The sequence below is a fragment of the Marmota flaviventris genome, chromosome 18 (assembly GCF_047511675.1).
Source record: "Marmota flaviventris isolate mMarFla1 chromosome 18, mMarFla1.hap1, whole genome shotgun sequence".
In the NCBI taxonomy this organism is placed as follows: domain Eukaryota; kingdom Metazoa; phylum Chordata; class Mammalia; order Rodentia; family Sciuridae; genus Marmota; species Marmota flaviventris.
Genome location: NC_092515.1, coordinates 49,611,268 through 49,637,474, shown reverse-complemented (window position 1 = coordinate 49,637,474; position 26,207 = coordinate 49,611,268). Strand labels below are relative to the sequence as shown.

Here is a 26,207-nt window from a genome sequence, read left to right as displayed (position 1 = left end):
GAGCTCTCCTTGGTTCAGCATGTACTGGTCAGTGTAGGCTGTTGTGGGTGGGGTGGGGGGCCAAATCCTCCCGGGACCTTGGAGGGGAGGGTCCAATTTGGGAAAGACAGCTGGATCAGGGAAGATGGGTGAGGACAGAGGAGGACAAACAAGAGGTATGTAGGAAGACCTGCAAACTTCCCGTTGTGAATACAGAAGCCAGTATTTATGATTGTCAATGGGTGGGAGGGAGGAAAGGGAAAAGGAATGAAGGGGTGACTGAGGATGTCTACAGTGTGAATTAGTACCTCTATCTGGAAGACTGACATGGCCATGTCAAAACTAAGAACCCCAAGGCCAAGTACAAGATTCCTGGTCAGTACTTTCAAGTGGAAAGGTAATCTCCTTAGAAACTAGCCCGGCTACTGTTGCTCTGGCTAGAAGAGAACCCAAACAGTAATGAAGAGCCACCACAGAAGAGCGTCTTCCTGATAGCAGATCTATCATAGGAGTTCTCTAAAAAAAGATAGCAGGGACCCCAGGTGAGGGCAAAGAGTAAATTGTCCTGGACCAGTTTCCATAGGGTACCAGCTAGGACTAAATGTCTTATATTTGCAACAACTATCTAGATGAGACTGGCCATTTCATAGACCCAAATGGAAGGGTCTATGATGGAAACCTCTTGAAAATTCCCTAGGAATCAGTATGTCAAGTTCTTTCCTATAGCACACACGCTGGTTGTGCTGCCGAACACAGGGCATAAGTGTGGTTTCCGAGGAGACTGTTCTAACCAGGAGCTCCCATCCCTAGACTTGATTAGAAAGGCCAAGAACCCATGTACACACTGGCACTGGGATGGCGCAGTAGAGGGAAATATATTCTTGCTGCTTTCAAAGAAGCAGAAAGGGAAGCTTCCTGTTTGCCCATACTCAGGAGGATTTGGCATGGTCACCACACAACAAAACACTAACTGAGCTTTAATGCTGAAGAGAATCACCTAGAACAGAACCCACCTGTGTTGGATGGAGTAAAGCCTGGCAAGGAGGGGCTGTTGAGGCCGGGGAGCAACACGGGAGGAATGCCCTGGAGCGCTGGATACGCTGTAGGAAGGTTAAGAGCCTGGAGAGGGGCATTGTCAAACATCCCTTGCTGCTGAGCTGCCAGTCCAAGGACCTCATTGGCCTTTTTAATCCGGTCCAACTCTTGTTGAGCCATCAACTGACGTACAGTGGCTGGGTCAAAGTATTCTTTCTCCTTGTCCAACTGGCTTCCAATGGTGTCTTTGACTTTGGAGATGTGCTGTTGGGAAAAGATATGGTCACGTACAGACAGCCGAGCGCTGTACTTGATGCCACACAAAGTGCACTCTGTTTTGGGTCCCTCGTAACTTGTTTGGTTTATACCAAAATGCTTGGCCATGCTTAACTTGGACTTCTTTTCTTTTGCCCGGGCGTTCTGGAACCAGACCTGAACAACTCTCTTTGGCAGTCCAATGTCATTGCCCAGGACCTCACACTCTAGCATAGTGGGTGTCCTATAGTCATTAAAGCATGACTTGAGGACCTTCAGCTGCAAATTGGTCATCTGAGTACGAAAACGTTTCTGCCCAGGCCGATCCCCGCTGTCACCAGATTTGCCTGCGGAACCACTCACACCAGGACTCGGGGAGCAGGGGTCCGCAAGGCTTGAGGTTTCACTGTAGTCCACTGTACCTTCGTTGTCATATTCTTTGCTATAAAAGCTCGGGGCTGGGCTGACCAGACCAGATGACAACCGATCTTCATACTCAGACATTGCCATCATGGCTGCTTTGGTCAGCCCCTCACTGGGTGCAGAAGATGATTTGGTTTCAGTTGCTATTCCCGTCGCACTGTCATTATCCGCATTGCCCTCGTCTCCTGTTGTGGTGTCGGTGATTGCCGTGTTGACAGAGGAACAGTCATCGTTGTCCAGCTTAGTTTGGTCAAAGTTTAGATTAACTGAGGACATGGAGGGGCTTTCAAAGTCTTCGATCCCCTCCACCTTGATGGAGGAAGGGCTGAGAAGTGTTCTGGGAGACAGCTCCATGGTTTTACTCACAGGTGAGAGGGGGACACCCTGGCCATCACTACTGCTTGGGGGTAGGTGGGAAAAGCTAGTTCCATCAAAAATATCTCCTTTCATCTGGAGTCCCCCGTCACAGTCTAAGAGCATCGCAGACAGAGTTAGGTTGTAGCCAGCTCTCTTGGCTTCATGCCAGTGGCGGGACCGGATATGAGCCTCGAGGGCAGTCTTGGCTTTGAAGAGCGCTCTGCAAAAAGGGCATCGTCTGTGGGCCTGGGCTGGGCCCACAGCCCGGAACTGTCCTTTCCTTTCCCGAGCTCGGGTGTTCTGAAACCAGACCTGCACCACGCGTTTCTTCAAGCCCACCTCGTGTGCGATGTGATCCAACATCTTTCGAGTTGGATTGGAGTCCAGCAGATACTTTTGGTAAAGAATTTCCAGCTGTTCCGGCGTAATGGTCGTCCTCAAACGCTTGTCCCTCTGCGGCTCCTCCCCTCCTGTCCCACTGTCATTCTCTCCGGGGCTCCCGCTGGCCTTTTCCTCCAGCTTCCTCTTGAGAGTGTTCATGGTGGAGGTGGGCGTGGAAGGAGAGGTGGCCGAGCTGGCGGGGATCTGAGGAATGGCCCCCGAGAGCAGCTGGCTGGCCAGGAGTGGGTTGCTGGGATCAAACAGCATGAAAGGCATGTCCAGTGACCTGTCCAAAAACTGAGGGTGGATGAACTGGTTCTGCGCACTCAGGAAGTGAAGCTGCTGATGCTCCTGCCAGTGCTCAAATGATGGGAAGGCCAGCTTGCACTGGTCGCACTGGTAGGGGATTAGCTGAGGAGGTAGGTTCGCCAGCTGTTGAGGAGTTGACGTGTGGAGGGGCTTGAGGGGCAGGTGGGAGAGCTGAGAAGGACTGGGGCTCGACTGGGGCAGGGGACACTGAGGAGGGGGCGCCTGTGGAGGAGGCTGTGGCAGGGAGGGCGGGGCAGCCAGCTGTGGGAGCTTTGGCTGGGGTGCACTGGTCTTCTGCTCCAGCTGGTCTTGCTGCTGCAGCTCTGCCTTTGGTTGTCCTTGCTTTTCTTGGGTTTGGTTCGGCTGTGCACTGGGAGGGTCAGCCTGCTTTGGTTTCTCATCACTCGCCTCTGCTTTTGAACTGAAGGTGGCCAGGTCGTCGGCCTCCGCTGTAAGCTGCAGGAAAGCAGAGGGAGCCGTATTGGCCGATGGTGCGGGGGCACTGTAAGCCTGCGAGGGCATCGGGGTGCTGCAGGAGGAGCTGGTGGGGGTGAGGATTTCCATGGCATCCATGGAGTCCTCGTTTTGGCTGTCATCCTGCCCCTCCTCGTCCTCGTCCTTGTAACACAGCTTCTTCTGGTGCTTGATGAGATCAAAGATGCGCTGGAACACCAGGCTACATTTCTTGCACTGGTAGTTCAGGTTGCTTGTTCGGATGTATCTATCATTTGTAAGCTCTCGCCGCTCTCCGTCTTTGCCCTCTCCCTGATTCTCATAATTTTTCCTGGCCTTCTGTCGGGCATTCTGAAACCACACCACAATGACTCGGGTTGGAAGGTTCAGTAAATTAGAGAGTTGCTCAAATTCATCGTCCTTTGGGTAAGCATTGGCATCAAAGAAGTCCTGGAGGACTCTCAGCTGGTAGTCAGTAAACCTTGTTCTGGAAGACCTCTTGCTACCCCAGTACTCCTGCTTCTGAGGTTCTGGGGAAGGAGGCCTGGAGTCGATCTTGAGCTCCTCCAGGCTGGTGATGGGAGGATTGCTGAAGTTGTAGGGGGAGTCCTTGTTGCGCTGCCGCTCTTTGAAGAGGGTGTTCCTGAACCAGTGCTTGATCACTTTCTGGGGCAACCCAGACTTGTCTGCCATCTCTTTGATCTGCTCCTCACTGGGGGAGTTGTTGATGTCAAAATACTGCCGCAGCACTCGGAGCTGGTCATCGGTGATCCTGGTGCGAGGCCTCTTGTTCTGTTGCTGGAGCAGGGTTGGATTGAGCTGGTGCTGGTACAACTGGGCCAGGTCTGCGGGCAGAGGTTCCACAGGGCCAAGTTGAGGGGGCAGCTGAGCTGGCAGGGTCTGCAGTGGCATGGTCTGCATCATCAGCGGCGAGAAGATGGGCAACTCCATCGGCATGGAGAGCTGGGTGAGCGGCACCGAGGGCTGGGCCGGGGCGATGGTGGGTGAGGTGATGGGTGGGGCTGACGCCGGGATGGCAGGCGTGGAGGCTGGCTGTGGGGGTGCTGCAGGAAGAGGGGGCGGAGGGGGCGGAGGGGGCGGGGGCGGGGGCTCTGGGGTCTGGGGCCTCAGAGGGTACAGTTTATCATAGTGCTCTCTGTACTGTTTGGCAAACCTCTCCAGCTGCTTAAAGGGGAAGTAATTCTGATGAACATGCTCTTGATGACTCTTTAAAATCAAGATGTTGGAAAACAGCTTGCCGCAGGAGTCGCACTCAAGCTTCTCCAAGTTCTCTCCCTGCTCCGTCTTCCCGGTCTTCTTCTGCACCTTCTGCTTGTTCTCGTTGTACTGAATGACCAGCTCAAAGCCGAAGTTCTCCAGCAAGGCCTTGGTGGCGTTCCCTCTGGCATCCGAGGCGATGCGTGGAGGAAGCATAGAAGGCTCAGAACCACCCCCTGGTGCCAGCTCTTTCTTCTCTTTGGCCTTCAAGGCATCTGGCAACAGCTCCTTCGGTCCTGCGATGCCTTCTCCCCCTTCAGCACCCTCCCTCTCTCTCTGGCTCTCTTTTTCCTTGTCTTTGATGACCAATTTGTTTTTCTTTTCAGGGAGCTGGCTTGGCTGAAGGAGGGCAGAGTGACTCTGGGACAGAAGTTGATTTTGCTGTTGCTGCTGCTGCTGCTGCTGCAGGATCTGCTGGTGGCTCTGCTGTGGGATCTGAACCTGAGCCTTCAGATCTTCCAGCAGGCCTGGCCCGGTCCCTGTCAGCGTCAGTGCCCCGCTCGTCACTGGCAAGCTCACCTCGGGGTTGAGCTGGAACTCAGCGCTGGGGATGTAGAAAGGGAAGAGGAGGTGCTGCTGCTGCTGCAGCTGGAGCAGGGTCTCAGTGGTCATGGGGAAATGAGGCAGGAGGGTGGGGTTAAACAGCTGGGACTGGATCAGGGCAGCCTGCTGCTGCAGTTCCTGCTGCAAGTGAGCCTGAACTTGAGCCTGGGCCTGGGCCAGTGTCTGAGCTTGTTGTTGCTGCTGCTGCTGTTGCTGCTGCTGCTGCTGTTGCTGCTGCTGCTGTTGTTGCTGCTGCCTGGATGCGATCATGTCTGCCAGCTTCTTCCGATTGGCCTCCTTGGGCTCTGAAGGGGAAGCAATGTTGGCACCGATGGGATTCCCTAGGGGCAGCATCCCAACACTCTCAGCGGGCACTTGGCTCAGTAAGCCGGAGCTCGGAGTGATGCTGGCACTACTTGGATTGGTGGTGGTAAAGGTGTTACTACTGCCACTGGTGCTCACGGGACTTGGTATGGAGGAACTCAGTGGGACACTGCCACTGTTCCCAGTCCCATTGCTGCTACCACTTGCAGCCTCCAGCTTGGCTGCTCGGGCTTTGGTTTGATGCAGCACAGACCTCATGTGGATCTCCAGAGTGGAACTCTGGCTATAGGCCACATTACAAGTGTTACACTTAAAAGGTTTGTTGTCTGGGCTGCTGGTGGGTTCTGGTTGACCAGTTGCTGATTCTTGAAGGGCTCTCTTTAACTTGTGCAGGTGGGAGACAGAATTGTAATGCACCAGCAGTATGTTCTTTTGAGTGAAAGATTCCTTACAGACGGTGCACTTGTAAGGGCGAGAAGGGTCTAGAAACTTTTCCATAGTAAAGTTGGGGCCTTTTCTGAAAGGTAGAGCTCTCTTTGGCTCTGAGCCTGAATCTTCTTGTACCGACCCAGAGTCACTGCCCGTGGGGCTCTGTTTATCTTCCAAGTCACTTTCTTCTTCCTTGTCTTCTTCAACAATTATGGTGTGGTCTTCAGACAGGGTGGGGTCTCCCATTGCCAGAAGGTCCCCATTGGCCAGAAGGCCACCATAAAGTTGTTGAATGTCGGCCTCACTCAACTCCAGGTGGCTTGTCTCAAGGTGTTTTTTCAGAGCCTGGAATGTTCGAAAACTGCGCTGACAGAGACAGCACATGGTGGCGGCTCGGATCACATGGTACTGAGAATGCAGCTGCAACTTTTCAATGGTCTTGAAAGCCAGGCTGCACTGGTTGCAGCGGTACTTGTACACGTGGCGATCTGACACGGGCAGCTGGGGCCTCTTGGCATGTACCTCGTTGAAATGTGTCTGGAGGGCAGCTGAAGTCTTGAAAACCTGGTTACACCCCTTCTTCCAGCAGAGGAAGCCCGAGTCTTCTCTCACAGATCCTGGGTCAGCAGAAGAAGGTTTCAAATCTCCGCTGTGCTCTGTGCTTGCAGATGGCAAGATGTTCTTTCCCAGATCCTCTGAAGTTTCTGCAAAAAAACATCAAGCCCAAAGATAAAGAAGGTCTTGTTTCCAGGATGGCAGCCAGAGCAGTCTACTTAGGCAGGCTTCATGAAGTGCCCAACCTGATCAATAGAATCTGCACAGGGCTGATGGAGTGCATATTAAAAACAGGGCACACAGGAACAGAGATGAATAGAAGGATACAAAAGTTTCCATTCATAATGAGCCTATGTCTTGTCACAGAACTAACAGTCTTCTAAATAATATGTAACTGCTTGACTCAGAATCCAGTTTCTCAAGAATGAGTCTGAAGGTTACTGATCTTGGGGTGCCTATTTATGTTCACCTTTTATGATATAAGAATTTAGCATAGCAGACATGAATTAATGCTGTTCTAAGTTGTGGGGAATTTATAATAACTGTTGTCCATTATAAAGAATTTTGGATTTTACTTTTAGGCCTTTAATTACTTGTTGTGACTTTTTGACTATCATCTCTATTCAATAAGCAATGAACACTGATGTGGCAAATTATTAAAATACATTAAATTTTCTTCTACAATGAGACCATCATACTCATAATTACCCCAACCCTTTTCAGATCATCTGTCCACTGTCTAATAAGAAAAACCACAAGGGAGAAGCCCAGGCACAGCGTGGCTGAACTCTTTTTAACTTAAACCTTAGATGGCTAGAAGAGGTCAAAGATGTAGGACTGTGTCACAGAGGTCTAATGATGCATCTAGGTAGGAACCACAGGGTGGCACCAGCGACTGGTCTACGACAATGATCTTTCCAGTACACCCCCAACTCAATACCTGATTCACAAGCCCCTAATAACTAAGTCCTCAGAGATCCAGTGTTTAATGGCTTAAGATGGTGGGTCTACAGCGGCCTACTGGCTGCGTCTATTTATTAACTCCCGCTGGTTCTCAAGCAGATTTCTCTCACTTTTAAACCATATGAATAATATACAAATACGTGCCAGGAACCAAAGTATAAAGTAGTTGATGATAGTGACCTTCATCTCCCAATCAGTCACATTCAGCTTAGGAATCCTGCAAAGAATTCCTGCACCCTTATCCTGTGAAAATTATGGCCACAGATTTCACCCTGTTTCAGTTCACAGAAGTTAAGATTAATGATACTAACCAGGCTGCTTTCCTGCCTCTTCCACGTTGGAATTCCCATCTCGATCTGGAACAGCTGCTGGCAGGAACATGCTGCTGGGCATCACCATCTCAGGGGTAGTCACCTGAGGAGTGAGAGGCAGAGACACAAGGAGAGTCAAATAGAGAGGAAAGAGACACAAAATAGGAAAGGTTGAAAAAATTATTTAATAAGCAAAATTAGCCTTCACCAGTGTAAAGCTGGAGGTGTCACTTTTCATAGCTCACTGAAGATTCATGTTTATTAGACAAAGCTCACATCAGTCAAAAGTGTTTCTACGGTTACATTCTGGACATAATTAGCAGTGCACACTTGAAGAATAATCTTATTATTAATATTTTTCTTTTATGCAGAATTTTGACTTTGATCACTGACAATGTTTTGTCATGGGCTGTGAAACTTCTCGTGCAACCAATTAGGTAGATAAGTTGAAAGACCCACCTTAAGCTGCTGAAAACATAATAAGGGCCCTAATTAAATCATACCGAGTAAAGTACACTGTAATCTTGAAGCAGGGAGCATTGTAGTAGTGTTTTCAAAATGTATTCAGGCAAGAAGAGGAGGGGAGGAAGAGTGAAGGAAAGGCTAAGGGAGAGAGGAGAACAAAGGCAAGGCTGAGGACATGCAGACACACTGGCAGATTTTCCAGGAAACAACATTTTGTAACCCTTTACAAGCTGATATCAAGTGCAAACAAGCCTTTTTCATGACTCACTTAAGCCAGAATTTCTTCTGGAGTCTTTGCCCGAGGTCTATGACATCAGAGGGAACATCTGCCCAGCATCCCAGCCATCAAGGGCAGCCTGTACAGCAATCCACAACAAGGTGGCCCCACCTCGACCATGGCCATTATTCCCTAATACAGCAATTCCATAATTAGCCTGGATCCAAGCAGCTCCAATTTTAGGTCAGATCCTTGGATATTTCTCCAGGCCTCCCTCCTAGAGAGGAGGCCAGCAGCTTATGCCAACAAGTTATCATTTGCCCTGTGTTAAGGAGATAAGCATCTCTCAATTTCTAATATAAGGAGAAAAAAGTTTTTGTTTAAAAAAAAGAACAATATCATCCCAGTGACCCAGGAAAATGAGGCAGGAGAACCTCAAGCTCAAGGCCAGGTTCAGCAACTTGGAAGACCCTGTCTAAAAAAAAAAAAAAAAAAAAAAATCCAGGGATACTGTAGCTTAGGATGCTTCCAGGTTCAATTCCCAGTAACGAAGGAAAATAACCCCAAAACCAAAAACCAAAACCCAGCAATATCCCTTTGTCTGCTCTGAGGTGGGACGCTTAGATGGCAAAAGTAGTTTCAAATGAATTAGAAATCACCTCCCATTTCATGAAAACCTGAAAAACAGACTGACCTAGAGGTTACAGGGACAGAAACTGCAGTCACCGCTAACCTTTCTACATGCAGCCCAGCCCCAGTCGGAGTCATTGCTTTCCCAAGCAAACACGACTTTTACTGCAGTAACATCTTCACTTCCTATTGCAAAGACCGGACCTTCCAAATTTTTGTTCAAAATTAAATAAATAATATTTTAAAAATAGTCTTTAGTGGCTTGAAGTTCCTGCCCTTGCTCAAAATAGCTGCTGACATGTTCACTAGTATCACTGGCAACAGGCTCAACAACCAGCTGAAACCCAGACAAGCGGCATCAACACCAAAAAATTGATGCCCCATCACTTTTAGGGGTATGAGAATTTTTTCAGCCACTGAGACACCCATATGTGCAAAAATTAAGCAACAGGCACTAGAGAGGAGGGTTCTGAGAAGCCTGTGTTTGCAAAGAGCAGGTGCGTGGCAGGTGAATGTGAGTGACACGGCACTCCTGCTCCCAGACATCTGCACCCTCGCACAGAGCTGCCGGCAGCTGGTTAGGGCGAGCTGCTGCTGAATCGTTAAAATGGGGTAGAGATTGCCAAACTCATTCCATCTATTTTCTTTTTAATAGAAAGCATTTCTGACCAGTGTGGCTGGGGAGTCCAGCGGGAATCCAAGAAGTGAAAGGTCACCGATTAATTTATAGTCTTCAGCCAAGGGGGAGCACGAGGTTGGGGGCGAGAGGGGGAGAAAAAGAAAGGAAAAAAAGATTCCCCCCAACCTCCTTTCCCGGTTGTGGCTGCAGGATCAGTCCTTTCCTGGGATCTTTAGGAATTATGAAAAATGAATCATGAGAAATAAAAAAAAAAAACCCTACAGAGTAAAAAAGAATAAAATTATCTAACACCTCAGCTGCACATCATTATAGAAAACTGTGGGCTTTTTATACGCATTACAGTAAGGCAGACATCCCCTCTAACAGACTCAGTACGGCGGATCAGTAATTGTTTTCATACACTTTAATTAGAAAAACTCAGATGGCTATGAATAATAATGGAAAAGAGAGACTTTTGCACTTGAAAGGTTGAAGTCAATCAAGTGTGAATGACGGCAAAAAAGAAAAAAAAAAAAAAGACACCAATTCATCAGCCCTCTGTTGTCTCGCTGCGACTTTAATCATAATTCCTGATTGGGATTCAAGAAGGCAGTAAGCAGCGGTTCTTTGTCTGCCTTCACCTTCCATCAATTAACTCTCCCCGAAATATAATCATCAACCTCACATGCTCCTCTGCATCTTAATCTGGGCCTCCAAACCTGGAAGTCTTGCCCCATATGTGTTTAAGTAACTACTTTTATCCACCTGCCTCTTCTCATCTATGGTATATGTAGCCACTCCCTGAGGCAAAGGAAGAAAAAAAAAAAAAAGCATGGTGTACGAAATTTTAACAGGCAAGGAGGCTCCAGGAGGCAAACAGGAAGTTTCACGAACGGAAATCTTTAAGGACCTAGAAATGGTAGGGTATGTCTGCACATGCATCTGAAGAAAAGTTGAGAGCAGGAGCTGCCTCGCTACACTGGCTTTGGGAGACCCCGCACTAGTTCGCAGACACCAAGATTCCCAGGCCCATGCTGTTCCCTCCCGGCCAGCTTCCAAAGCTTTTCACTCTAACTCCTGTGCTTTTTCCTAAAGAGCTATCAACTATCCTGCCAACGGAGCTCACAGAGCAGTCCTGCTAAGTGAGGGAAGGGAGAGGGACCCAAGACAGCAGTGTCCCTGCGTCACCTGCCTTGACATTGTCTTTGTTTTCCAGTAGTATTTGACTACCAGAGTGCATGGAAGGTTCAGACTGTCCCAGCCCCAGTCCCTGATGGACAGCTGACAGTGGGAAAGTCAGTCACGCAACTGTGCTGAGTGCAGTTCTCTGTCACCAGGAACACTGAACATATAGGATTTATGAGAGGACAAAACATTTTAAGTGTGCCCAAGCTTCAATGGTCTTCAAATAACTGGATCCCTCCACCAACTTCCCTGTATAGACATCATGTACATGAGCTGGCTGTCGCTCTCTTCCCCTGATTCCTCTCTGTTTGTCCACCCTCCTGCCTCATCCACATCCCCAGCTGTAAACTCAAAAGCCAAACAAAAATTTCTGAGCTTTGGTCAATACACAATCAGCTCAAACTCCTTCACTCAACACTGACTGTCCCGTCTGTGTGAACCGATCCTAATGATCTGTACACCTGTAAACACTGAATACCTTCAATTATATTTCCCATTCTCTACTCTCTTTTCTAATGGGCCTGAGAATATCAAAACAGACTTAACAATAAAAGTTCTTCTGGCTAAGAAAACTCAACTGATGAGAAGAGGCTTTTAATGCATACAAAAAGCCCAGTTTTCTATAATGATGTGCAGCCATTGCTTCCTTGGCATTTGGGTCTCTCAAGATTGGCCTTGGCCCTGCCAGGGGTGATCTTCTAGACAGCACATGTTTTCCTCCTCCTACCCCTTCTGAGCCAGGTCAGCTATATTCCTCCCAGAATATGCAGGAGTGAAGAGAACACAGGAAGAAACCACCAGCAGAGCTGGGGCGCTCCAAGCCTAGAAACAAACAGTGGCTCTAACATCCCCCAGCAAGTTAACGATCTCATGTATAACAGGAGAAACTCGGGGCTCGGCTCCTGTGCTGAAACTCCTCCAGCTGAAGCTGGAAGCACTTCTCGTATATAATCACAGAAACAGAGAAGTTCCCAACTGATGCTAAAGATCTTCAAGCCTAAGCAATCCCCAAACAGCTCAGCTGTTGAGAAGCAAGGGCCTGGAGGGACTCGGTTCCTCCACAAAGCACTGGACAGCTCTCCTGGGCTGTTCTCCTGGGGGAGGGAGACCAGGCCCCTGCCCTAAGAAGCTCAGCATCCAGAATAAAGTTTTGAGATCATGAATCCCTTGGGGAATTTGATGAAAGTAGTAGACTCCTAGAAAAATACTTTCACACACGATACTGCAAATAATTTCAGGGAGTCAGAGGTCCCCAGAGGGAAATATGTTGACTCAAGGGAATTGCCCTTGATCAACTGGAAGAGGTGACATGTGTTCATAAGTACTGACTTTCAGTCTCCTCCTCATTTGGTTCATCATTGTTCTGGATTATAATTTAATACCTTTCAAGATCCTATGAGTGAACCTGAAAGCCCCAAGGACAGACCTTATAGAGCCTAGAATCTTATATTTGGTTCTGGTCCCCACTTTGACATTTGTTACAGGGTTGCTGATATTTACTCCTTCTTGAGAGAGGCAGGTGTTAGAAGGATACCTACCTGCTTCCGACCCCAGATCACAGATGTGGAATGCTCAAGCTCAAAGTGCCATGCAGCCATGTCTCTGGTTCTTACCAGATTATTCCTGCAAATTCACCCCATAAGGCCACCCTCAGACAGGCTGGCCTAGGATGAACCAGTGCAACCAACGTGCTCCCTGCGTGCTGGAAAGCTGGCTTTCTTAGAGAAAGCGTCGAACCTCAAACCTCGTTTCTCCGTGACTCTCCTCTCCTCTCCTCCGCCTTGGGCCCTGCTCAGAAGTAGGGCTTCTCTGGGAAAGGCTCCCTCTTCCAAGGGAAGGGTAGATTTGCCAAGGTCTACATTCCCAAGCATTTTCAGTGAAAATCAACAGAATGGAGCATCTCAGGCAGAGGGGGAAAAGAGAGGGAGCCACAGGCACAGACCTGGCCAGTCTCCATACCCCTGTGAATGAGGTGCTGTTTCTAGCCCCAAATTTAAGCACAAAGTTAAAACTCAATTGCTTTCAGGGTGGAGCATTAAAGCTAGTGGCCAGTGGTGTGCGGAAAGCTGCTGCTCCAGGAAGCACAGGTGCTCCCTTCCTACCTGTGCTGGGACGGCCGCCAGGCCCACCAGCTGGTTTCTGCACACCTCAGCCAGCAAACCAGGGCGCCTCTGGCAGCAGAGCTTCAGAGGGTCCCCTCCTCACTGCCTTCTAATGGTGCAGGCTGGCTCTGGGCTACAGCGTCTGGAAGACCCAGTTTCTTTCTTTCTTTCACCTCTCTCTCTTTTTTTAATCTACTTTAAAATTTTTTTCAATTGACACATAATTGTACAAATTTATGGGGTGCAATATGAAGTATACTTAGTTTAATGATCAAATAAGGGTAATTAGCATATTTATCACCTCAAACATTTATCACTTCTGTGTGACAAAACATTAGAAATCCTCTCTTCCATTTTGAAATACACGGCCAGTCAGCCTTTGTGCAATCAAACATCAGAATGAGTTCTTCAAATCAGACTGACTTTGTACCCATTGGTGAGTCCCTCCCAGCTCCCTGCCCCCCTCCCCATTTCCTTTCTCAAATGGCTTCTGTGTGCTTGTTTCTGTGCTTCTTGTTTTTAATACATAAAATTCACGGCGAAAGCAAACAAACAAAATAAAACTGCAGGCCATGTTAACGTTCATGTGGGTCAGAAACAAATGCAGACCAGAACCAGATTTTTAAAGGTAAGAAAGAGAAAGATTGAAAAAAGGGGCAGGGGAAGAGGAAGAGGCAGGAAACACATGAACAGTTACCACAGTGTGTGCACACAGAGGAGAGCCGAGGAGGAGAATGGAGGGAGAGAAAAGCTTCATTAGACTCCGAGAGGCAAGCAGTGGCAGTATACCAAGGTCACTTCTAATTTAGACCATCTAATTGGCAAACAGGCTCCAAATGGCTATCATCTCACAGGGCTTGGAATTAATGAAGCCCGATTATTTTCATTACTTTCCTCTGAGATGGAGACAGAGTGAAAGAGCTGACACCCAGGTGGGTGTGAAAGCCCCAGGGCCAGTGGCCACCAGAGAGGCCCTGTGGGGTGGGGGCAGAGCAGTGGCCAGACGGCTAGCCTGTTCCATAGACTCACAGAGGCACAGGCACACACAGAGCACAGACAGTCACAAACACTGCCTGAAGATCACAGGTGACAAACTACTGCTCCCAAAAGAGAGATACAAGAAAATGGCAGGCAGGGCAGGGCACGGCACGGCCAGGGGCACAGAAGGGAAATCTGTGCGTGTACAAAACAGAGCAGCTGAGTACTACAAAAGGGAGGAGAGGGTGCTCCTAGGCTCAGGAGCCCATCCTCATCTCAACTGTGAGGTCCTATTTTGTTAAGTGATTAAAGAACAAAGAAAATTTCCCCATATTAATGATCCAGGATCCCAGTGGTATGTCCTGTCACTTAGAAAGACAGTGATCAATTAGAATAATTTAAGAGTATTGAAATGCATGGTAGGTGGTCTTTTCCATTCTCATCTAGGGGCCAGAAACATGTGCTCCATGTCCTCCACCTCCTTCCCCCAAAGATACAGAAAATAAGGGCATGAAGCAGTAGCTCCTACAGCTCCATCAATTTGAAATCCCCAGCTTCTCTGAAAATAGGTGAGACTTGGTTGTGTGAAACTGACATGGGGGTGGGGGGCGGACTGCCAGGATTGGAGGGGCACTTGTCTCATCTCCTTTAAGCTTTATAGATTTCCTTCTTTCATATGACGTGTACAAAGACACCATCTGGAGCTGTTTCCAATAGGCCAAGCAGAATGATGTGCCGTGGGTGCAGTTTCCATAGTGGAGGGCCAGCGCTGCAATTGTTCCTGGTGAAGAATATTTTTCAAGCCCCCTCATGAGTAAAAAGAAGGGGGCCCATGGAAGACATAGATATGAGATGCAGAGCATAAGCAAGCAGCTGTTACCATAGCAACAGACATATTAGACACTGCAGGTTCCTGAAAGCTGTCTGATAAGGTATTATTAAATGAAGCCTCCTCAAAACGCTCTCCATTTACAACCGAACGGGAAGACATTGTGTAGAAAGTAATCTCTTTCCATTTATCAGGGTGGAATTTACTTTTAGAAGGACTGAAACCCAATTCAAGCTAGATCCCAAGACTTTGGATCCAGACTGCAAAAAAAAAAAAAAATATTTACCCAAATTTATAGCTTTAGACACACCCCATATCTGCCAGGAATCAACTACCTGGCAGATTCTGCCAGCTTCTCCTATTCTGCAGCCAAAGGCACCTAACTCAGCCACCCCTTGAGAAAGAAAGAAGACTCTCTCTTCTTGCTGCCATTTAGGAATAAAGCAGACACAACTTTGTCCTCTTGTTGGATGAAAGACCAGAGACTGGCCGCTCTTTAGTGATACGGTCTAGAAAATGGAGCACAGATTTGAGGGGCATTTCTCTTTGCAGAGTTTCCTGTTCCAGTTGGCTGGGAACAAACAGATAAATTGTCAGAGAGCCTAACCAATACTTTCCCAGGGCTGATTTTCTAATAAAATTACAGCAAAATACCCTCTAGAGGCATGATTTTAACCACAGGTTCATTATAATCACTTAGTTGTAAAACAACTACAAATTCCATTTTAACACCAAACTTCTGAGAGGAAGGATACTGGCATCTGACCAAGACCAGTATCCCAGTCCTCAAACAGGATTCCAGACGCACCCTGGGGTGTGGCTACAAATTGCCCTCTAGCCCTAGTTGCTCATCATTTCCTGCTGAACCCAAGGATCGAGGTGGAAATGCATCATTTGGCTCACTGCAAACCATCTCATGACTAGGAACCAATTTCATACTGGCAGGCCATGCCACAACTCCATCTTCCCATGCCCAGAGAGTGCCAAAGCAGCCTTGCACTTCTAAGGAAAAAGTAACACACTTAAATGATGATCTTTCCTGCATTTCTCACAACTTTCAATTTATTTTTGAATCCGTTAACTCTTTTCATTGCTAGCAAATCCATTTCCTAAAACCAATACATTTCCAACAATCTGCACACTTTTCAGAAATGTCTAGAAAACATCTTCATTGTCTGCTGTGGCAAGATGAGGCACACAGGGGTTTCTAAATCAGGTGCCAAGCACTACTTCTTTTGAGAGCAGTTTCTCCCACATGATTATACCGTCAGGGGTTGAAGAAAAGGGATCGTTAAGCAGCTCCCTGAATGTAGCCTTAAGCTCCCTGGCGTTGTGCACACAATTCTGTATTTGCAGAGTACTTGATGGAGGATCCACAACAGTGGCTATTAAGTTTTAGCATGCACAAATGGCCTAGTATGCTGTTGTATTGCTTTCATCAGTCTCTAAAATGGTTGAAAAATCACTGCTTCAAAAGATGGTGGTTAGTGGGTAACTTCCAGGAATATCTTGAGGATTGGTACTCAAAAGTAATATCCTGCTGTTGATATTGACACTGTTAGTAAATGAAGAAATGCTATTGCTACTCTAACTATATGACCAAAAAGAACAAAAAAAAAAACAAAACAAAACAGGTATCTGAAATATAATTCACATGCCATGCTGTCCTCCATGCACGTAAAAATAAAATTTACTGTCCAATGTAAACCAGTCATGCAGATTACTATTGGCCCACAGTTCCTATGCTGGATTTGGATTAAATAGCAAAAATACCAATCTGAGCAAAAGAAAACCCGTAGTTAAGTATTGGAAATGCTTCCATGCCCACACTCCTTTTTGATCCTTCAGGCTCCCAGGGTTCCAGACCATCTGCTAGGAAGTGAGATGAGGCCTGGGAAAAACACCTTGTTTATTCCAAGAGGCTGGTGAGAATGCTGGAGAGGCCTGCAGCCCAGAACCATCCACAGGTGGAACATCTGTCCCACTGACAGAGAATCTTTCCACAAAGTTCACCAGCCTCTCTGAAAATGCCCATGGAAAGTGAATTTATACTTGAAAGATGTCTGGAAGAAGCTCACAGTAGGTCACCTCTGAGTTTTCCATTAGCTGTTAAAGTTCTCTTGATGCATCATCAATTACATGATCCTCAAACTAAACATCACCTGCAACATCGTCCATCAGTCTCACCTAACCAAATGGAACAGGAAATGCCTACAGGTGATTATGATCAGAATTAAATCTTTATATTACAAACTTTTGGGCCATGTTTATAGCGACCACTTAGAGTCATTCCCTCAAAGCCTGCAGGTGTAGAAATAATGTGCTTACATGCAAAGATGACTCATGAATCACCAAGTGACAACTTTCTTTCTTGATACTAATATATCCATTTGAGAAACTCCCATATTACTGTGCTACACCTCGAGTTAGAAATGTAGGTTTAAGTCTTGATTCTGCCACTTATAAATGGTGTCAAGTCAATTAACTTCGAGTCTCAGTTTCCTTATCTGTTAACGGGAACATGTTGAACTCTCCTTCCCCGGCTTCTCTCTCTTACAACAGAAGTTGTTATGAGGATGAAATGAGGCATAGTGAATTTAAGAGCCACCTCGACCTGCTCAGTAAAGGTTGCAGAATCTGAATGAGGGTTTCTACACATTAATGGACAGTCACTCCATTCCTCCGAATCCCGAGAGAATGATAAAGGAGGGTGAGAAGCACATATTTAGCAGTTTGGGCCATGGTCATGCCAAGTCTGAGGGAGGGACATCTGAACAAAGGTCACAGAGCTCAGATGATTTTCTAACAATTCCAACTTTGCATGGCTTTCCCTGCCAACCACAAAGATCTCGTTCATGTTACTGTATCTCCTTTTGGCCCCTGGAGGAAGAAAAGTCCTGTTCCTGGTGCCTTACCGTCATAATGAGTTTCTCCACGCAGTCGGGTGCCACGCTGTGGAGGTGGGTGAGGTGCAGCTGGAGGTGAATCTTGTTGTTGAGCATGTCCTGGCAGAGGGGGCAGCGCAGCATGGGCTGTACTGAGTGCTGCGTCATGGCATGCACCCGGAGCCGGTTCACGTCGGCGTTGCTGTACTTGCAGTAGGGGCACTGGTACATCTGTGGGGACACACCCACCGCTCCAGCTGAGTCTTCCATTCTCGCCTCAAGCCCTCCCACCCTAGTGTTCATTCCCCACCAGTGTCAAATTGCCCTCCACCCCCAGCAGGGCCTCTTCAGCCTCACCTGCTCTGGTTTGCTCTCCTCGGATGTTTTTGGTCGCTTCGAAGAGAGAGGACAGTCTGAGCTACCCGGGAAGGAGATGCGTTTAGAGGTTGCAGGAGAATCTGTCAGCTCCTTCTCTGCTTGGCTGGACGATGCTGGAAGAAAAAGTAGAAGATGAAATACAGTAGGCAGACCAGGCCCGCTGCAGGTGTGTGTTGGGTGAGAAACAGCATTCCATAGCATTCTTTTATAGCAGTGTTTTGTTAAACACCAAAATGCAGGAAGGATGAACATCCAAACTGATTTATCAAGCGTGTTGGAAAAGAGAAGGGTTTCTTTTCTCCCTATGAATTTCTGTCACCACACTAACAACTGAACATAGGGAAAAGAGGGTAAAGAAATGGAATACAAAGCTCTAGAGTAGAATAAGACTAAATCCAGTCCCTTCTAACCTCCCCCAACCTACACATAGTCCGCTGTCTTGTATCTGCGGGGGGTAACAGGGCTACAAGTGGGTGGCCAAATCTCACCAACTGCTTTGCCAACTTGAGTACCAGACACACTGCTTCAGAGAATCAAGAAACTAGACATCCCTCTCCTGGAGCCACAACACAGCACACTACAGGCAACCTGATGAATTAAAATCTGAGAAGGGTTCAGTGGATATCTGGATACTAATATGTAGGAAGAAATCAAGTCTGGGTCCAGCAGTTTGCTCTTAGAGAAGAAAAAACTGGGGAGTGGAACTAGGCAGGGAGTTTATCCAAGTTATAAACAGGCCAATGTGTCAGATGTAAGAGGCTGCTCAGGAGGGGTGGAAAGGGAATGGGTGTCCTATCTGGGGGCACAATCAGGTCTCTGCGCCCTTCTGTCCCACCACCCCAAAATCAAAATACCAGTAAATGAAGAGAGGCGCATGAGGTTTGATTAGCAAACAGTGGGTATGGATGTGTTGGCAGAAGGAGCTCTCTGAAGCGTAGAAAGGAACCTGGAAGATTTTGATGAGAAAACAGCTGGGCTAAGGGTCTAATCAGGATAAGCATGTCTCCTCCAGTGTAACACATATTCCAACATGGCTGGCTTTGGTCATTCTAAAGCCTGGCTGGCATCTGAGGGATAAGCTCTTTCACTTGTTTTGGACATGGAACTCCATTTTTCAGAATTTTGCAAAAAACAATAAGGAAAAAAAATCCCCAAAAATGGTTGGGAGAAGATACATATACACACAGCTGTCATCAAAAAATACTGTGACTCAGCATTTAGGTCACCAGCTAGCCTAATTTTTACTCCACAGTAAAACTGCTTTCTTCCCCACCCTGTCTAGTTCTCTAGCACATATTTTCACTTTATATTCAATTTTGAAATTTGTTCTTCTGTGGACACCAAGGAACTGTCATTGTAGATGTGTACTTTAATAAACAACTTTAGAAAATCAATTTTATTCATTCAAATCATAAGGCCACAAAATTATTTTGAAAAAAAAAATTGCCAAATACAGGAAATATTCCAGGAAGTTGATGTTCTTCCCAGAATGCACATCTTATGACCTTTCACCTCAGTATCTTGGTAACCTGGTATCCATAAGTTTGTAGGACATCTATTATTTAAAAAGTACAAGGACAAGCATATTACACATAGACCCCTCCTCCTCCCAACACAGATTCATAACAGTACTTTAATCTGTCTCGAATCGACTTCAAACCCATTTTGCTCTTAATGGGAGTTATTCATTTTCACTTGAAAGGTAATACATGACGGCGGGATATTTAATGTGATGGACTGGCTGCTGATTAACTAGGTGCTGTAACATTCTAGACCAGTTCCCCCCATGGCCTGCTTCCCATCTCCTGGCCCCTGTCAGACCTGATCCTACGGAATCTTGCACTGCAGGTTTTAGACCTTAGCCCCTGCCTGGACACTTCCACGACCTCAGGGTAATGTTTCAGGAACTCAAGTTCCCTCTGTCCCCAGAGGGTTCCTTATTCTCCATCATTTTTATTTTTGCTTAGTGGATATTGTCTAAATAGTAACTCTTCAAATACACTCTAAAGATGGGGTGAGTGAAGGCATCAAATGGCACAGTCTTTAGATGATTATTTGTCCCTGTTGTCCCCTCACCTTCCCTATTTCACACCATTAGATTTTGGGCTCAGTACTTATAGTGGGGAAGGGCTACTATCTGCTTCTCCTCTCCTTCAGAGGCAAACCAAAATCCAGGCTCCGTTCTGACACCCATCCCAGTTAGTCTCTCTGGCCCGAAACTACACCAACGTTTACAGGACCACGATATCGCTGTATCAAGGCCTCCACCTGCCTGTCACCCCACCATGGACTGAGTTGACTGTGTAGCTGCTCAGCAGTGAGAATGAATGGGCGCCGAGGCTGAGACCACCCAACTCATCTCACTCTCTTGGAGCTGAAAAGCAAACACAGGAACCCAGTGTGGCATTAGTTTCCTCGTAGGACCAAAGAGTCCATCCTCCTCCTTCAATGCTGAACGCGTGCATTGTAGCAGGGTTGCAGAGGTGAGCGTTCCGGTTTCAGAAGCCACTATTCTTTCCCCCTGCATGGAGAGGGGAACCTTTATTACCTTCTTTTTTTTTTTTTTTTTCAAACTCACACTGCTCTGGAATTCTAAAGCTTCTTTTGTGAGCTTGAGCTAAAGAGCCATTATAAAGTGTTTTAAAAAATAAAATCAGTACTCGCTCACTCATTCCTCTTTATTCCCAGTAACACAACAGCTCTGCTGTAATGTGAAATACTGTACCCGCTGGTGCACAAACTTTGGGTTTAATCTCCTTTCTCTCCGAGACAACTGCGTCCTTGTTAGATGGACTCTGCCTGGAAGTGGACACGAGCCACCAGCTCACTAGCTCCTCTAGAGACAAAGCAAGACCATTCTTACAACCGAGTCTATAACCACCCAGACACAACCTGTTTCCTAGGGGCTGTGGGGACCGTGCCTGGGAGTTAGGTTAAGCACAGCTGACACAGTCTCCTCCCTACCTGGACCTCAGACACAAAAACATCAAGTCCTGAAGGGGAAACTTTGTCCTACTTCTGAGTGGCAGGAATTCCTCATCAACGTGTTAGCTGAGGGTTTATTGCAGGCCACAACCCGAGGTTTGCTCAAGTTTTTCTCTGAACAACTTCAAAAGGACCTGAGTCTCAAAATCAATTTCTGCTTCATTTTTGTCACTAGCATATGTCGTAGGCATAAGGAAATGAGGCCGAAAGAATATCAAGAGAAAGTACTGTAGTTTTCTGCTTTGAAGACTTTTCTAAACTTGAACTTAAACTCTAAAAGAGATGTCACAATATAGAAAACACCATTAAAAAATCAATTACTGGTCACTCTGAGTCTGCCATGATGTAACATCAGTGCAAAGGAAATAGATGTGCTCCAGAGACAGGACATGGTTCAAACAGTCAGTGCCTGAAATCTCTGGTTTATACCAGCAATGAGAAAACCAAACAATGTGAAGGGTTACTACCTGTGGTGGCTGTTATAATAATGATAAAGTAAATTGGCAGCAATCTACATACCTTACAGCAGGGCATGGTATAGCCATTATAATGCATATTAGAGGACACTAAAAATTTCTAGCTCTGAAACCAATATGGAAAAAAAAAACATTGGAAATGTAAATCAGAAAAGAAGATAAAGTTGGAATTATATTATGTCACCACTATGTAAAAAAAAATAGATATTAGGAAGAAACTAGAAGAAAATGGATTTCGGTGAGAGCATCTTGGGCCATTTTTAAAGTCTGTTATGTAGTTATATTATCCCTAATATTATAATTAAATGGTTTAGCATTTAAATTCAGCTGTCCATAAAAAAGTTGATATTTGGATCCATACTGTGCAAAACATCAGGTGGTATTTTTTTTTTTACTTTGCTGGTTAAAGCAAATTTTCTCACTTTGGCAGTTATGTCATATGAAAATATGTGTTAAATCGTAATGAATCTTCCACAGGCGACACGCTGGGATCCTGGCATTTCAAAAGGGATCAAAACGTGGCAAGGAATCGTGAGTGGTGCAGTGTAGATGACACACTCTGTCGGGCAAGGTAAACGGGATGTTGTGACAAGGGAAATGTTGGGTCAAAATTCCTACTGAAATTTAACAGAGTGCTGGCCATGGTTCCTTGCTACACTGATTTTCTCAGGAGTTAAAAAGCACATGGTCATCTTGTTAGGAGGTGCTGCTGGCCCACCTGGCTTACACAGAAACAGCTGGTGTTTCTACCCTGGAGTTCAGAAAATTCAAATTGGCTTTTGGGCAAAGGGCTAAGAGCTACTGTACCGTTCAACTGGGAGAAAGGAAACTATCAAAGACAAATATTGAAAGAGGGAGACCTGATTCATGATTCTCCATTTTATTGTCTCAAGTTCCTCTACGTTTTGGACAAAAACAGACAAATAAAAACAACATTTCAAAGGGAAATGTGGTCATTAATAAATGGTTTCCATAGGGAGAAAAATTATCCATGCCTGGAGGCATCTACCTTCAGATATCCTTTGACTTTATCATATTTGGGGAGTATTTAACCTCTAAAATAATTATTTAAAAAGGTATCCCTCCTCTCGTACTAGGAGGAAGAGCAGCGAAGAGGGCTCACATGAACTCAGGCAAGTTTTGCTGGCCCTTTGCAAGAAATGGTTCTATAATGTTCTAATCCCAGAGGATAATTAAAACAAGGCTGGAAAAACTTCATTTAGGAAATGACTTGCTTTAAAGAGTAGGTGAGGGAAGTGTCATCCATCTGCTGATGAAGTGGTCACGTATGGGAGAAACGCAGCATTTAAACCTCACGTCACCTACGGTCTCATCTGCTCACATCACTCTTCCCAGAACACAGTCTCACCCAATCCCCAATCTCACCCAATCTCTTCCACATCGGAGTCACTGAGACTTTGGCCACAGAAGACTTCAAAGAGTTGTATATGCAACTCCAGTGACCTTGATTCCCAAACATGCCTCATTTCTCCTCTGGTGACATTGGCTGTATGACTCTGAAACCAGGCAAGGCACCGAGCTGCTGCCTCATGACAAGCCTGAAGAAAAACTGGAAATGACGAGAAAAAATAGAACTTGTGCGCATCCAGCTTTCAGCCCCCAGTCATCATCAGCCTGGGGACCCGCCTGTCCTCCAAGAACACGACAGTGCTGCTACGTTTAGTTTCTGTGTTTCTTGAGCAGAATTCATCTTCCCACCACTCAGCATGGCGGGGCTGCTGGCGTGGTGAGCTTTCTGTTCGGCAGGTCAGGCCCTGATGTCCAGAGAATCTAGGCAGGCACAGAGCTGCCCGCTGTTGGGAAGTTTCTTCTCATTGCCTCTCTTGGTGGTACAGTGGCACTTGCAGGTGGTTTTCACCAAAGTGCTGAATCCTCTTCCTTTGGGGGTCTTGAGATTAGCCACTGGAGAGGGCCTGGGACGCTGCCTGGCATCTGATCCTTGTGCAGAGTCCAGAGGCAGCCACCACCCCCACTTCTCAACCATCAGACTCTCAGCTAAAGCACCGCTGACAGCCCTTCATCTAAACTCCCATCTCCCAAACCAGCAACATAATGGAGGAGCCAATTAAATGATTATTAATTCATGCTACTTTCCGTAAGCCAGAGGTTCTCATCGCCTTGCATTCCGTAAACCAGCTTGCCACCTGCCCCAGACATTTACAGCAATCCTTCATATCTCCATTGACGGAGGGGGAGCAGTTTCACAAACCTCCACACTCAGTGTTTGAGTTGGGCGACCACCCCAGGACCCCAGGCACAGATCTGGAAATGGTCACTCTGCTCGTGATTATAATGAAATCAGAGTGCAGTGTGCTCTTTCCTCACAGCATGTCTCCTTCCACTTCTCAGGGACCTCAGACTCCCTCTCCACAGCAGAAACAGTGTTTTCAGAAGGTCATCAGAGCTTCTGGACTTTGCGATCTTCGTCCTGCAGTGAAAGTGGAGCTAATCTTGGCATCTGCTCGCAACTCCTTCCCCAGAGGACAGGCTGGGCTTTCTTCCTCTCATCTTCTATGGAGCTACTGCACTTGATAAGTGGCCAGAGTGCTGGCTAAACTTTTGTCTTCCCCTAACGCAGGGAATGATAGTTCCTTGAAAGGTTCTGCTTTGCTGCCAACTGGGTCTTTATTTATTTGCTTGTTTGCTTTTGAGACAGGGTCTTGCTAAGTTGCTAAGGCTGGCCTCGAGCTTGCAATCCTTCTGCCTCGGCCTCTCCAGGGCTGGGATTTCAGGCATGTGCCACCAACTCTAAACATGCATGGTCTCATTCTGCCTCCAATAGGCAGATGTTCCAGAGAGGAATTGGGAGCTTTAGGTGAAGCAGAGGCAGGCATTGGAACACCCACTACAGAGTGGTCTCTGTGATGTGGCGAAAAAGAACTTAGGGCTTCCTTTCCCTGTCCAGAGTCCAGCCTAGTGAAACTCAGAACTTCTCCTCAAAACACAGTTCCAGTCTCAGGCATGGAATTGCAAGCTATTGCTGCTTTTACAGAAGCACAAACACCTACCCCCAAAGTAGCAGAATAGGCCTACGTAGGTACTCCAGGACACACAGGTGTCACCCATTTGGATTTTGTATCTAAAAAGGATTTCAAAGAAAAGTCAAGTTACACCACAGATGGGTGTAACTGTCACTCAGGGAAATGCTATTTTTCTCCTCCAACTCAAATGTGAATGAGATAGGTCAGCACCTGAAAATCCAGCAGCTCTTCATGTTGGTATTAGTTTATTTTTTATTTGAAAATAATTATAGCTTCACAAGAAGTTGCAAGAACGGTACAGGTATAGAGAGGGAACATGCACCCCCCACCCAGGTGTTACTTATTATCCCATCTAATAATTAAAGACGTCCCAGGCTCCAATCTCTCCTCACTGAGACCCTGTTGTCCTGGCCATTCCTCCCTCCTACCCCAATCCTACCATCCAGGAGCACATCTGCACAGACTCAGGGCTGGGCCTCTGCCAGGCCCTGGCCCCATCTTTGAGGGAAGCTCAGTATCTCTCTCAGCCAGCCGGGGCTCAGGACTTGCTGTCCAGTTGAAAAAAAAAAAAAAAAAAAACAGATCCCAAGACCTCACACTTGTCACTGAGGTGGCAGCCCCGAGGTTCCCAAACTTCAACAAATCAGAACACCCTGGAGGCTCATTCGACCCTGAGTGCAGGCCTCTCCCCAGACTTTCTGATTCAGTAGGCCTAACTCAGAGAATCTGCATTTCCACTAAGTTCCCAGGTAAGGCTGATGTTCTAGGGACCACACACTGAGAACAGCTGTCAAGAGCCAAAGCTTTCTATAACTGGTGGAGCCACTTCGCTTTGTGGATTAACTAGAATCCACTGAGGGGACCCCACAGCATTAGAAGATCTACCAGTCCACTTCCAAATGATTCTGATAACATGACGTTCTCATCTAAACCCAGGGAGGAAAGCGAGGTGTGGTCTCAAGTGATTTTCCTCTTAGGCCAAAGGAGAAGATGAAATATTCTGTGCCTCAAGGAACCTGCTCATCCTAAAATAAATGAAGACATATTTCAAAGCTGAAAACTCAGAAGGAATAACCTCCATGTGTTCTGTTAGCAGTGTAATCATTGAAACCTCATTCTTTCCAGTGTCCTGGAGAACTCCTATGAGAAGAAGGCAGGTATCTGTGGGGTCTTTCTGTCTCACACAAAGAAGTCTCTTTTTAGTGCCAGCTTCCCAGGTCTAGGCACCTGTACACCACACCAGCATAATGTGCCTTTGCTTCAGTCTAGAAGATGCACACAGGTCGGCTCCAGTGCCTGCGTGTGGAAGGAAGCACTGAGAGCAGGGTTCAGTCGCCATGTTGTAAACACTGCTCTCCTGGGCTCTGGAAGCCTTGAGGAGGGAATGGTGGGCCATGCTGACCAGTGGGTGCTGGTGCTTGCTCGTCATCACTGAGGAGAAAACAGTACTAAGTGCTAGCTCAAAGGCATCAATCTGTTGCACTAATTCCTTGCTGAAATATGCATGAGGCTGCTTAACTACACTGATGTGAGCTCCCAAAAGGACACGGTGCATTTCAGTTCCAGATCCCAGCTCCCTCTAGGTCAGGTCTGTGAATGAACCACCTGTCAGAACAGAGCCCCCACCTTGTTTAGACCAACACTAGCAGTTGGTCTATTTAATAACTGCTGGACCTGGCCACCGTGAGCTCAGCTCAGGCCAGAAGTTGGGGACTGGATAAATATTCAGCAGGCTGCCTGCCTTCTGGCTTCTTGTCAGTTCCCCCAAAGAACCCCGTCTTCTCTGGCACAGCCTCCTGAGCTGTGCACACGAGCCAGCCGCAGCTGTGCCCCTGGTTGGAGGACCCACTGGGACTGCACT

The 26,207-nt window shown here is 46.9% G+C and overlaps 1 protein-coding gene across 4 annotated transcripts in view; it reads right to left on the bottom strand.

The window, feature by feature from the left end:
• Nucleotides 1-26,207, bottom strand: part of Zfhx3 (zinc finger homeobox 3) — a 241,717-nt gene that overhangs the window by 9,087 nt on the left and 206,423 nt on the right. For all 4 annotated transcript variants that reach the window (XR_011705362.1, XM_071604882.1, XM_027933041.2 and 1 more), the window contains exons 6-9: nucleotides 17,863-17,996; nucleotides 17,536-17,736; nucleotides 7,596-7,698; nucleotides 993-6,470 (exon numbers count right to left, since the gene is read on the bottom strand). Coding sequence is in view for 3 of the 4 variants with exons in the window: in XM_071604882.1 (XP_071460983.1) it covers nucleotides 993-6,470; nucleotides 7,596-7,698; nucleotides 17,536-17,736; nucleotides 17,863-17,996 (5,916 nt within the window). In the remaining variant the exon portion in view is untranslated. The remainder of the gene's footprint in view (nucleotides 1-992; nucleotides 6,471-7,595; nucleotides 7,699-17,535; nucleotides 17,737-17,862; nucleotides 17,997-26,207) is intronic.